This window comes from Melozone crissalis, unplaced genomic scaffold (genome assembly GCF_028551555.1).
Source record: "Melozone crissalis strain CALT ecotype California unplaced genomic scaffold, PUWL_Pcris_2 ptg000027l_1, whole genome shotgun sequence".
Taxonomy (NCBI): Eukaryota; Metazoa; Chordata; class Aves; order Passeriformes; family Passerellidae; genus Melozone; species Melozone crissalis.
The window spans coordinates 69,574,380-69,588,397 of NW_026535805.1; the positions used below are offsets into that span (position 1 = coordinate 69,574,380).

The following is a 14,018-nucleotide window of genomic DNA, read 5'->3' on the forward strand; positions in this document are numbered from 1 at the left end:
GAAGTTGGAAAGAGAATAGATAGATATCATTTAATCATACAAATTGCAGGATATGTTTGCTGAGCTTTATAAACAACATCTTAATTTTAGGGTTAACCTGTTCCACAAAGAGATAAAATCTAACAGGATTTTCAGTAATTACTTGGAACACAATAAGAATTTCTTTTAAAGAAGCTTTTAAGGATTTTTCTAGGCAGCTTAAGAACTCACTCAGTGAGTGTTTGCAGAGCTATCTAGGTGTGGGATTCTTTTTTTCATACAAAACATAGATCTGGATTTTACAACCTAAAGCATTCTTTAACATCTCCTCTGGGCCTGGTTTACTTGGAATAGACATCAGGTTCACCAAAAAGTATTTCTCTTTATTCTCTCTAGAGAATAAATAAGATTTATTTTTCCTCTACCCCATTGCCTAGAAATATGTCTGGTCAAGGAAATGAAATTATCACAGTATTTTTAACTTACTGTGTGCATCAGGCTATTTGGTTTAGTGCTGTGTAATGTGCCATATCTTTAAAGCATTTCCAGGTGTTTAATTACTGTGCTATGCTTTTTTCTCCCCAAATGCTTTGCCTTTTTTAGTTGTGTGATATTCATATTAGTTTCCCACCTCTAGTTTATATTTGGCTAGGCTGAGAAGTTCAAATAATTAAAAGGCAGATAAAATTATCAGTGCATATTTCTGAAACTTCTTATTCAGTGCCATAGAAACTCTCCTTTTCTTGAAGGATCTAGGGATACTTATGGTCCACTGACACATTGTTTTCACTGTTATTACCAGTGAGATATTTCATAGGGTGCATTTGGACTACCCAAATATTTCCTGTGCATGACATCCTTGTTTCAGGTACATGCTTTTGGTTTTTTTTCCCCAAAAGCCATCTCTTCCCATTTTCCCTTATGCAGTCTGTACAAGCATCCTTAAGGCTCCCATTAATATCATAATATGCTAACTAGATGCAAGAACCATTTCTCTCTCTGAAGTACAACTTGCATCTCCAGTTCCAGGAACTTTGGGTTTTGTGTTTTGGTTGGTTGGTTTTGTTGTGGTTTTTCTGTTTAGTTTTGGTCTGTGTTTTTGGGTTGTTTTTTTTTTTTTTAAGTAAGAGCTGTGACACACTGGAGCAGGCTACCTTGAGAAGTTGTGGATGCCCCATCCCTGGAAGCGTTCAAGGTTTGGCTGGATAGGTCTTTAAGCAACTTGATCTGGAAGATAGCCTTGCCCACAGCGGAGGGGTTGGAACTAGATGATCTCTGAAGATCCCTTCCAAACCAAACCAGTCTGTAATTCTGTGATTCTCTCAGGATGTGGCAAGAGAAGACACCAAAATCTTATGGAAAAGCCATCAATCCTGATTTGACTCTTATACTCAAGCTGCTTTCTAACAAGTGGGAAGTATAATGTTTATGTATATATTCATTTAAGATTTGCAGTCTAGTCCACAGTTGTACCTTCTACCTATAGTCTCTGAATTTTCAGGCCTACAAACATCAGTGTTAAAGTAGTATGTTAGGATGAGAGCCATGCAGCATGCTGGCTTTTGTAAGTTTTTCAGCAATGCTGAAAAACCTGCCTCATCAAGGGGGATTTCTTTTAAGTTTTCCATTCCTCCATTTGTCTCCTTGAGGCTGAAGAGGCTGATTGAACTTACTCTAGGAGGCTAATTAGTATAGACTGAGGCACCTGATGAAACTCTGGGTTTGCAAAGTTCCAAAAATCCAAGAGTGGCCCCTCTCTGTTGTGGGCACTAATGCAAGATGTAAGACTCTGTCTTCTAAACCAGTTGGCAACATTTTCCTGTATAGACCTATAACAATAGTAATAGTGGGGAAGACCATTTTGCTTTGCCCTTTCAGCCAAAGCTGTGTAGAAGCCCATGAAATAACAAGTGCAGCAGGAGGTTCTTGCACCAAAGTATGTAAAAAATTATTAAAGAAATAATCATTAACTAAGCCGCTGAATATTGTAAATCAAAGAATATGGTACATTTTCAAAATCAAATACTGTAGTATGTAAAGGACAGTATTAAACAGTTACTAAAGGTACCAGTTGTCATATTGTGAAGGTTAGAATTAGGTCCAAACCATTTCTGTGGGCTTCAGAATAACTTCCATTCTAAGCAATACATACATATTAGCTTAGGAATCAAGCACATTTTACTGTTTCACTCTGTAAATTTGAGGTGAGATGGAAGTTGTCGCATTTTTTTCATAATTAACAAGAAAAAAGGAGGAGTAACAATAATTGTCTGTAAAAGAAACACCATCCTCAACTTCAGTCTCTCTGACAAAGTATCAAAGATGTGTTAAAGGTAATGCTGTTAAATTTTATATATTCAATGGGTATGCAAATAAAAAGAACTGGAAACTGGCAATTCAGGAATCTTCAAGCTCATATCCTATAAGTACACTTGAAGAAAGAAAGAAAAGAAAACAAAAAAGAAAAGAAAGAAATAAAAAAAGAAAATTAAATGCTTGCTGTTGATATTTGATGAAGAAAATCTCTCATTTTGCTGTTTGGACCAGTCAAAGATGACAAGTTTATTGTCATGTTAATAACAAACAAAGCACAGAAAAATATATCTTGAATGCCAGCAAGAGACTGATTCTGTAATCCTCTCTTTATCCCATTTTTACTGATAACATCTTGGAGGTGAATTCTCTATTTCAATTTTGTCTTGAAAATCTGGACAAGAAAATCTCATTTTCTTTGTTGATTGTGTACAATTTCAGACCTGCAGCACCCATTTGGTATTGGCAGAATGATGCAGATATGGTTCCTATAAGTTTTTAAACACATGCAATAGTGTCATTTCAAATCTTTTCACTGAAATTTACCTACAGGAAGTACCACAATAAACTGTATAATTATATCATCCAGAGTAGTGTGGAAACTTTATCTGGTAACATACTAGTCTGAAAGTAAGTGGTTTCTTTTGTGTCCTACCAGTTTTCTTTTGCTTAGCAAATAATCGTTGATAGACAGAACCAAACACTTCTCACAATAAGTAAAAACAGATGCATTACTTAAAAAAGGAATGTAGGATTCAGGGTCAGAATCATTTCTTGAGTACTTCAAAGTCCAACTCTGTTCAATATATCTGTCCTTATTCATTGTGTGCAGATAGTTTTGAATGGCAGCATGTCAAAGTATCTTTTTGTATTTAACAAATGACATTTAGTACAGAAATAATTATAACCTTCCAGGGTATCAAGACAAGGGAAAATGAATCTCAGTTAAGTGTATCCAAAGATACTGCATTTCTGTCAGCAGTGCATCCCCCTCCTGGTCTGCTGGGATGATTCAGGATGAAGTTCTGGTAATGGGTTTAAATGTTGACTCCTGACACTAATTTTTATTTGCTGGTCTTTTGATCTGCTGATAAACTACAAATAAATTACCTGCATTCCAGATGCTATCATTAATTTGATCATACATTGTTTCCAGCTGTTTCTAACAGGAAAGACTAAGAAAATATGACCTGTTTCTTTTACACTATTGCTATTGTCAGTCATATCTCCTGAGTCATAGGATCCAGTCAATATTAAGAAGCAAATTCAAGTCAGCATTCAGTTATTTCAGTGTCTTAATATCTGAAAAAAGTGCAGTTCCTTGAGTACAAGTGCTGTGATCCAAATGGTAAAGCTGCCATTTATTCACATAGAAACAGTTAAATTGTTGAATCTAAGGGATTGCCTGTCTTTTAGGAATATCTGAAAACCTGGTGTTGTATATTGAAAGTTCCAAAGTATAATAGCCAACATTTATGTTTATATTTAATGTTTCCAGTCTTGTATCTCACTTGCATACCAGCCTGCTATCATCTAGTTAATTAAAAATTTTATTATTGAGAGCATTACACTCCCTGCTCATACACACATTAGAAAAAAATCTTACACTTCAGTATACAAATTGATCCCAAGATAGGAAAAGTCAAAGAGGAAAGTTCATTTTAGGTATATTGCAGCACAGCTCATCTAGCATTTTGGCCTTTGCTTCAAAGTATCACTTACTGGCTTACTGCTAAAGCATGGATTAGGTGGAATAAGGGTTTGTCCTAGCTTGTCATCTGAATGCTTAAACATAATCTGCTTTTTAAAAGACATTCTCCAGTTTTATGTATGGCACATATAGTAGTGGCATAATGCATTATTAAAGTTCAGATTGAAAAAAGATGTGTTTTCATGAAGAAGCAATTTGTAGTAACTGTAGAAAAAAAAAAATCTTTTGCTTCCTATGCAGGAGCAGATCAGAAAAGAACCTGGACATATCTAACTCATTTTCTTCCCATTGTGTTTGTCCATTAAGCAGATGAAGCACACACTTCCCATGCTGTTCCATTCATACAGCCCAGTGTTCATTCAGAAACAGAACATTTCCTTTAGTTGATGGATTAAAGGCAGGAGAGGGGGAGGTGTGTAAAAATGTTTGGGGATGTGCAATATTTCAGGAACAACATTTAAAGGTTAATTCACACTAGAAGTTTGTAATGTATATTTCACACAACTTCAAAACAAAACTGGTTCTGCCTCTTAAATGAACAAAAATAACTTTTAAAGATAAAGACCCAGTGAAGGTTTTTGTGCAATTGCTGAGAAGCTAAATGTCAGGTTATTCTTAAAAGCAATCTTGTATTACACTTTCAATACACTAAAAAAATAAGCAAATACAATTTTTTCTCCCCATCTTGACTGACCTTGTACTACATTTTGGGAGGTTGAAATATGAACTAAGAATGTGTATTAGTGACCTTAAAAAAAAACAGCAAATAAACTCTGTAAGCAACTTTAAAGGTTATTGTTTGCTTTTTATCTTCACTTGCAGACCAGGTGTCTCTAGCAAAGTAAATCTGAGGAAAAGCTACTTTTTGTTGGAGGCTCTTTGTGAACAAAACAGATGACATAGAGAGCAGGTGTTAAAATAGTGAAAAAGGCAAACAGTAGATATTTTACAGGATGTTTAGCTGTGAAAGAGCTAGGAAAAAAAACAACAGGCTGTTCTAAAGCATCTTATTTAGAAGCCTTTGCTCAAATACAAGAAACATTTCTCTGTCTTGTAAATCAGAAATCAGAATCTATCTTTTGATCCCCCAAAGAATGGGTTAGAGATACTTATCCTATTCCTCTTGGCACCGAGTTCCCAGGGGCTGACAGGAAACAGCATAGTTTTTACTAAATAAGGATGCTTACTGGTTTCTGTTTACCTGATGCCACTTACGATACTGTGTTTGTCTACTCAAGTGGCATTTAAGACTGAAGTGTTGTGTGATTTACTATTTATGTTAGGAAATTGCTTAGCAGCTGGGAAGCTTAGACTGGTCTACTTTGTGTGTTTTTCATCCTACATTGCACATCTGTTAATTGTGGTATTAGCATTACAACAGTGAGCATTGTAAATTAATAAATTGAAAGGTAAGTACGTGGAAGAGAGTAAGTTTGCCTGTTTAAAAAAAAAAAACCCAAAAACCACTGAACTGACATTATTTGTGTCTCTAAATTAAGCATCCTAAACCTATAAAGACAGATTTAGAATTCCACACTGGAGCCTTCAAGTGTATGCATTTTGGATTTAATCTTCAAGGCTCATTTCCAGGTTGATGAAAACCCTCCGTTGTTTGTTTTGGAATGGGAAGTTTAACACACAAATTCGCCAGCAGGTTTCACTGGTTGTATCACAGGAGTTCTGTAACTTTGTAACTGATGAGAGGAGTGAGTCCTAGTGCAAAATTATTTTGTAACTATGCATGAAATTGCTGTCCATTGTAAAAAACTGAATTTTCTCTATTTGCAACACGGATTTTTTCATTATGAAGAAACCATTATGGCATCACTGGAACACTTACTAGGAAATACAGTGCCAAGTCCTGAAAATATTTATTGCTTAGAAGACAGGCATATTGGTACAAAACATAAAGGCTCATAAATTTACCATGCAATTAGACTATACTATAACACCTTTCCAGATAGTAGTGAAATAACGATTTTTAAAATCAAAATCTGTTGAATTGCATAGCATTTTGAATCAAATTAATTTCTGTAAAAATGTGAAATAGTGATCAGGTTTGTTCTCCAGTAATAATAAAAATATATGCTGAATTTTTTTCCCCCGGCTCTTTCAGGTACAAATGTTGCCACTTTGTCAACAAACATTGACAATTTTCCCTTAGTTCCAATGGTATTGCATTAAGGGAAGCTCTGTGGTATCTGTAACATTTTTTCCAGACTATTTTTCCCTTGAATCTTGTACATTTCACTGAAAATGTTACAGGATGCAAAGGATAACCACTAAAGAATTTTCTTGAAATTCTATCTCTTCACAAGGCTGATTTCACTGCAAGTCTGACTTGCAGCCTTTGCTGAAGCTACAGTTCTTTATCAGTGGGATTTAATAGGTTAATTTCTTCATTCAAGTTTTGAAATCACATTTCAGATAACATTTTTCAGGCATGCCTCAGATAAAGGTATATTCTATATTCTTTAAATAGATCTACAGTAGCCCTTGCCAGTTAATTATAAATTAGTAGCTGCTTCTCTCATGTCAGAAACTTCAGACATGCCCACAGTCCATCTGTGTATGTAATTTGTCCAAGCAACTCAAATGTAATGACAAACTTTAAGGCACAGTCTCTGCACAACTGTGTGGTTTACTCTTCCTTGCCAGTTAATATTATGTTCCCAGACTTCAAAACAACTTTCTGATTGAAAGGTAATTCAGAAATTTAGCTTAGACAATGCACTCTGTGAATTTAGGCACAGTTCAAGAAAAAAAGAAATCACACTGAAAGGGATAACAGGATGTTAGGTTTTGGGGATAGAAATTATATGACCCTACCTTCATTAGCCACTGCGTGTTGTTTTCCATGATGTTCTCAAGTAGCTGCAGTCTTTGAACTGAATCATCATAGTCCAGAGGTGCATCCCTTTGCACCGCGTTGGACACGTACGGGGTGGAGGAGCGGCAGTTGTCCGCCTCGGGCAGGAGGAAGGTGTAGCTGCACGACCCGTGCTGAACCTGGTACTGCTTCTTGCCTATCGTCTCCATGCTCTTACTGAAGGAGTTGTATCCTGAGGCTAAGATTATGCCGCAGCCCAAAAAGAAGCAGGCGGCCAGCTGCATTTTAATCCCTGCGGTAACTCGGCGGACCTAGAGAGCCTGGATGCGCTGGCCGTAGCCCGGCCCTAGCTAACCTGCGGCGCGGCCGAGCGCTCCGCTGCCATGTGCCGTGAGGCGAGGGCTGGCCCTGCCTGCCTGCCCCGGGCGGGCCGGGGAGGTGCGGCCGCTCCCGCCGTGCCCGCAGCTGTCAGGCGCGGGAAGCAGCTGCGGCCGCCCCGCCTGGCCCGCTGCCTTCCTGCGCCGCTCCCCGCCGAGCCCCGCGCCTCGCCAGCGCCGGCACTCGCTCCCCTGCCCTTATAGCCGGAATGGGTAAGAGCCGGCACACGTGTGGAGCGGAGCCGCTCCTCCCTCCCGGGCTCGCCGGGGCCGGGGGCAGCGCACAGCGGCTGGCGGGAGCGGGGCGGCGAGAGGAAACCCCAGGGAGGAGCCGGCAGCGGCAGGACCCCTGCGAATTCCTGCAGCACGGCTCTAATTAAGAGTTTCCTAGATAGAGCAATCAGTTCCGATAGCCTCCAACTATGCTAGTAAATGATTTGCGATGGTAATCATTTTTTAGCTCTTTACCCTCGACCACCCCCACTAAACACACACACACACACACACACACACACACACATATATGCATATATATACATGCATATGTCCCTGGGCTTGTTTGTTCTTAATTTGTTTTCTTTAAAATGTGCTGAACCAAGATGTTATTTAGATGGTGTATAATACATTGTGGAATTATGGAGAAAGACACTGTCCCATGCATACAAAAGCAGGCTTGGGTACATCCTTGCAAAGAGAACACGAGGGGCAGTAATTAGAGGTTTTCAGTTGAACACAGAATTTGTATTTTGCTGAATCTCTGAGATGGACACTCATTTTTAGGCACGTCTTTCAAGAGTTAAGGGTTTACAAGCTTTTTATTTATTATTTTAAAGGCACTTTTTTTTTTCTTTATGTCATGGCTAATTTTGGAAGTGCTAATGTTAATAAAAGAGTTAGAAATCACAAGCTAGCTGGGACTGGAAGACGAAAAACCATCCAGAGGCAGTGGCAGTAAGGGGTAGCTCAGGAAGTGGCATGACTGAATAGGAATTACCCTGTTAGCTCTCCCTAGCCCAATTCTGTGCCCTTGGGAGTGGGAAATACCCATAAAAGGGGAGAGAAATTCTAATAAAGTCTTTGAAATTTATATGTAAGAGTAAAAAGGACTAGTTCCCAACTCCCATGGTCTCTGCAATGATCGGTCATTTTGAAAAAGTGGAAAATTACTAGCGTTACCAGACCCTGGGAAAGAGTCCATTCCACTGAAATTTTGGAAAAGTTTACCTCTCTGTAAGGAGAAATTGTCTTCTTGAGACCAGCATGATAGGATACTGACTCCTGAAGACAAACTGCCTGAGATTTTGGCTCGGTCTGGATCTGGAAACTATAGATTTTTCTTAATTAAAACAAACAAAGGGAATGCCATGCTAGTCAAACTAACATGAATCACTGACCAAAGTTTCTCATATTCAAGGAAAATCCCAGCATGTCTCAGGATCTCTTAAGACAGACTCTTACCTAACTTGCTTTATCTTTATTATATATAGTGAATTAATGTGGTTTTACTTATTTATATCATGGAAGTTGTGTTCCGGGGTTGTCAAAAGGAATTGTAGCACCTAAAATTCATGTCTTAGATTGTTGAAAACTGCTGATACTTCTTTACATAGTTACCTCTGGAAAGGAAAAATCTCTAGAATTTAATTCTGGTGAATTCCAGAAAGATTCTGATTATATTTGGACTGTGATGAGTGAAACCAGTTTGTTGGATTTTTTCCTGTGGAGTATTCATATGCCACTGTTCATCCTTCTAACCAGAGGAAACAAAGGGATATGTTTGGAATAGTCAAGATTATTTGCATCAAAATTTATGTATTTGGAGGCTTTGGTATATGAAATATGCATTCTCCATCCCTTCAATTTTGTCTTGCAATACCCAAGCAGATAATGTGACAGCTACTTGCATTGATAATGAAGTTTCAAACTTGTTGTATACTGATTTCTAATTTTCAATTAATTGAAGTGTTTGAAAGAATGTTTAATTCCATGTGAATAACAGTGGAAGATACTTGACCAACCTACTATTATCCAAAAGACAGAATATAGCATTGGATTAATGCACTACACTGTGTGAAGCATTTCTATCTAAGCAGACATTCCAATTCAGTATTTTCTGTTATTTGGGTACTTTAATTAATTTGCTAATTTAAATGAGAATTTCCTATTGCAACTTGTCCTTAAGTTGGTCTGTTCCTTGTTTTCCTTGCACAGCTAGCCCAAAAAAAATTAGAGGCCATATCATACTAGTCATCCTTCCTTTCACCACCTTGTGTGTATAGCTAATAGAGTAGTGCTAAAAATTCGATTGCTCCAGCCCTGGGAATATCTGTCTCTTAATGAGGAAGAATTGGAGGATAATCTTTATTTTTCTGATTATATTTTCATGGATTTTTTAAATTCTTTAGTTGCATATTAAATGAAAATATGAGACTGAGCAGTGTAGTATTTTAGGAGTGTGCTTTTTAATTATTAGAAGTCTACTCAAGGCACTGAACACATATAAAAGACAAGACGTAAGGGAGAATCTGCTGGGATTTCATTGGACAGGATCTCCATGAGAGGCTTGATTAAATCAGTAGATTTTGAATGGCTATAAAGCTTGCCATCTGTGTGCCACCCTAATGAGTCACAGCACCGTTGTAATCTGGCAGCTCAGTTTTGCCGGGTTTTGGAAGAGAGATGAGTGTCTAGTTTCTCTAAAAGTTTGAACTGGAGTCTGTTTTCCTTTATGAAAAGCCAAAGCATGACCCTGAGAGGCCCTTGTGCTGTAATGAGGCCAGGAGCCAAACTGAATTTGGAGACTGCCTAGGAGGCCTTGCTGTATCTTGGGCCTCCACTAGGGAGAACTGTGGTTGTAGGAATACTGGAAAGAGAAACAAGTTCACCTTTTACTGTGTTTTAAGCTGGGCTTGGTTTTTATGTCTTGGTTTTTCGTCATTGTGAATGAATGAATGAGTAAATGGCCAGTTGCTCTGGCAGCTGTCTGCAGTTTGGGGAAAAGATAAGGAAAGCACGGGTATCATTCTGAGAAGTGACAACAAACTCCTAATGAAAGACTCTCACCAGCACAGCAGGCACCACCACTTAGCTTCTACTCACTGTGCTTCTCATCTAGGTCTTGGAGTAACACCCTGAGGTGCACCATGGTAAAGTTTTCCCTAAGCTTTCATTGATAATCCCAGACTGTAGGGGCAGTAACTGAAATACACCCCCCAAACACAAGTAACCAAGAGAGAGTTTTGCTGTTTCCCCATCTGAGTCCAATGGACTCCTATTGCTTTAATGAGGTGCTCTCTCCCACAGTCCAGGAAAGTTATTGATTGTTCACTTTGCCAATGAAATAAATACACATCACTTTAACCCTTTGCTGCAGCTTAGTGCCGTATTTGGTGCATCTTTTGGAGCAGTAGATTGTGATCCTTCGCCCTTTCTATCCTTTTGGGAGCAGCTTTCCCAGCTGTAGAGGAGGAAGTGGTCTTCTCTGCCTCTCCAGAGAGTCAAAGCCAGTCAGAGTTCAGGGGAAAAGAAAGTAGTAACAGCTAAATTTAGAAAACTGGTGTGAAAAGTAAGGCAAGTTAAATCCATTCTTGTCCTTGAAATCTGAGGAAGAGGAAGGAAGATGCCTGCATGCAGCCTTTATACTGAGCCTTAGAGGCATTTTAACAAGTCTGCTTGAAAGGGAGGCTTATTCTGAAAACTGAATGACTGAGAAGATCTGTCCCCTGCCAGTTATGAGAACGACCATTTCTTTGTTAGACATGTTGAAGTAGAGAGGAATTTAAATAATTTGGCATGGAGTCTTATAAATGTCAGAAACTGAGTAAAAAGTTATAATTCAGGCTAGTCACATCCTCTCAGTATTTCTTTCATGTTTGTTGTTCTCTTCATCTTTCATTTCTGCTATCGATATGGAGTGTTGTATTTACATTCATGATACATTTTTCCTGTAAATTAAAATACAGCTTTCAGCCTGTGAGTTCCTGCTTGCTTTAGAGCTGAGTGTATACAGTATATGCCATAAAATACCAAATAGGGGATTGACATATTTACAGTACAAATTAGATTTTTCCCTTTTTAGAAAGAAGATACCCACTCTACAGAACTCACCTTATAAGCAGAGCTGAAATGTGTATTTTGTCAAAACTAAACATTTAGAACATTTTGCCAGATGTGTGCAGGCAATTTCCTTTCCTGGGAAACAGTAAATTCCCTTACTTAGCCAGTCGTGGGTTTCTTCCATGCAGCAGATGAGTAGGCTCCTCTGAGAGAGATGCCTGAATTCTGCTAACATTATCTTTCCAACTACCATTTTCCTTACAGCTGCACAGCTTCTGTTTGACAGGCAGATACAGAGATCTTGTGAGATCTCTGATAGAAAAGGAAGCATATAAACTTAAGAAATATAAGAAATGTTGACTTAGCTTTAGTCTGCTATCTGCAAACTTTGCCACTTTAAAACTTTCAAGATGTTGATTTGGTAGATAAGTTTTCATTTCAGCAGTTTACTCATTTTAGGAAGGGAAAACTACATCATAAAATGTGCAAACTAAAGGCAAAATCGTGTAAAGAAGTAGGTTTTAGTGCTTCATTGTTACAGGGATATTTGATCTATGTATGTAAATGCAAATGCTGAAATGTAATTTCAAAATCAAATCTTAGAGGAAAAATCATCTGAAACATGGAATAAATTAATGAAGTATTTTATATATTCCTGGTATTTACATTCCTCACATTCTGACATTCAATGTTAAGTTCCCACCTTTGGGTCCTGGTACTTTAATATTAGTTTATGATAGTTCCATTTGCTGTCTTCAAAATATTTTCCTTCACTGTAAGTAGTTTAGCATTTTTCTCAGGAACAAATGTCAACAAGGACAAGACTCATGAACTTGTAACTTATAAAACAGGGAGCAGGATCTAGGACCCTATTGGATTTTTAGGCTGCTGAAAATCTTGTCTGTTTTTAGGTCTTGCACTCTTTTTCAAAGAGTGATAGATTAAGTTTTCCTATAAGCCAAACAATTTCTTTTCATCCAGACCCATAGTTCAGATTTTTAGCACTTTAAAATTAATGATAATATCTTAACAATCATTCCTACTTTCCCCACCATTTGCTCATTTTTATTCCATCTGAGCTTCTGCACCAGTCTCTCATGTCTTCTTGAACAAAGTCTCAGGATTCCACTCACTTTCTCAGCTGCAGTTTATTTCTAATCACTCAGAACATCTGGTGTAACATCTTGTGAATTCATAATCAACTTTATGTTCCGTCTCTGACGTTCCATCACGTCTCCTTTGAGTGCCCTTCCTTACAAGGGAGGGCATTTGCCCAATAGTTCTCATATGGTACTTCTGCAGAAGGGACAAGAGGTCAATAATCTGATCCACTGAAAATTTCAGTTACCACTCTGGCTTGGTGACTCAGTCTGTTTTTTCCCATCTTGCCTTGTGACATCCAATCCATCATTTCAGTACACAGTATTTTTCCTAGATGTCACAGCACCAGTGGAAGCATAATGCAGCCAAAACCAGACTTTGTGTATTCCCTTGGAAATTCTTCCATCCTCCCTTTTTCTCTTTAACAATTGACACTGCCACCATCCTTCAATGCATTTAAATCTATAATCTGCCCGTTATGTTTCCTTTATGTCTCTGATATTTTATTCTCTCCCTTTCTTGATGCTATGCTTTCATTAATGTGTCTAAAACCCCTATCTTGGTCCTTATCATCAACATACTGAATTTTGTAGCATAAACTCTCTGGCTCCTCCATAGTATTTGAAACGTAACTTGCTTATGAAGCTTATTATGTTAGTTCTGCCTCAGTAAATCATATTCAACTTTGCTGTCATAAGGATAGATGGTTAGACATTCATCAGAGCTTCACACAAGTAGATTATATATTTAATTGCTTTGAATTTGGAAGATCTAAATTTACCACCTCTCCTACCAATATGACAACTTTGTTGCTTTCTTTGTAGCCACTGGCTAGATTGACTTTCCTGGACTCTCTTGGGTTAAACTAATCAGATAATCAGATATTTAATTTGATAATATTTCCAAATTATAGACTAATTTTGGTGTCCCACTTTTTTTATAGTAACATTGTATTAACATTAAAAGACATTATCTATATAAGCATAATTATATCTGTATATATGTATGTTCTTAGTATGTTGTTGATGCCACTGTACCTAAAATATAATTGGTCATTTTAATTTAGCTTGGGACTTCATGATATCACATCCTGAATAATAACAATAACATGAATTAATGGGGTTTTTTTAATTCCTGTCATTATCACTTCCACACATCTTATTAAATACAAAATGTTTCTTAGTTTCTGCTGCTTCATTACTTTTATAGTGATTTCCTTTTTCAGTCCAAATTTTTAAGTGATATCTTAAGTGGAATTCACAAGTATCTACCGAACTCTAGTCTACACAAATAATGTAAGCACATATCTAAGAAGACTCTTACTATGCATTAATGAAGTTCCTGTTTGTAGGACAGATGGTAGTGTCTTTCACTGTGAGCATTTTCTAATAATGAATGTTATTTTAATCTTTGAAAGATGAGTCATCCACATACAGAAGTAGGAAGTGAGTCCTAGGATTATGAAGAATAGTTGCTACATGTCCTTCCTCCTTAATATTTTTATATAGTTTGTCTGTAGTGCACAGAGGCTGTGCTTATTCTCTTCAGAGTTATGTGATGACAACAAACTTCAGCTGGTAGCAAGTGTAATTACATCTTAAACTCAAAAAGCACGGGTTAAAAACTAACACGGAAATTGCAGCTAATGTTA

At 37.6% G+C, this 14,018-nt stretch overlaps 2 protein-coding genes across 3 annotated transcripts in view; one reads left to right on the forward strand and one right to left on the reverse strand.

Moving 5' to 3' along the window:
• The window catches only part of ANGPT2 (angiopoietin 2), a 41,453-nt gene extending 34,194 nt beyond the window's left edge, over positions 1–7,259 (reverse strand). For both annotated transcript variants that reach the window (XM_054280554.1, XM_054280553.1), the window contains exon 1: positions 6,833–7,259. In XM_054280554.1, the coding sequence (XP_054136529.1) occupies positions 6,833–7,117 (285 nt within the window). In that variant the 5' untranslated portion in view covers positions 7,118–7,259. The remainder of the gene's footprint in view (positions 1–6,832) is intronic.
• The window catches only part of MCPH1 (microcephalin 1), a 118,107-nt gene that overhangs the window by 75,771 nt on the left and 28,318 nt on the right, over positions 1–14,018 (forward strand). The window lies entirely within an intron of this gene.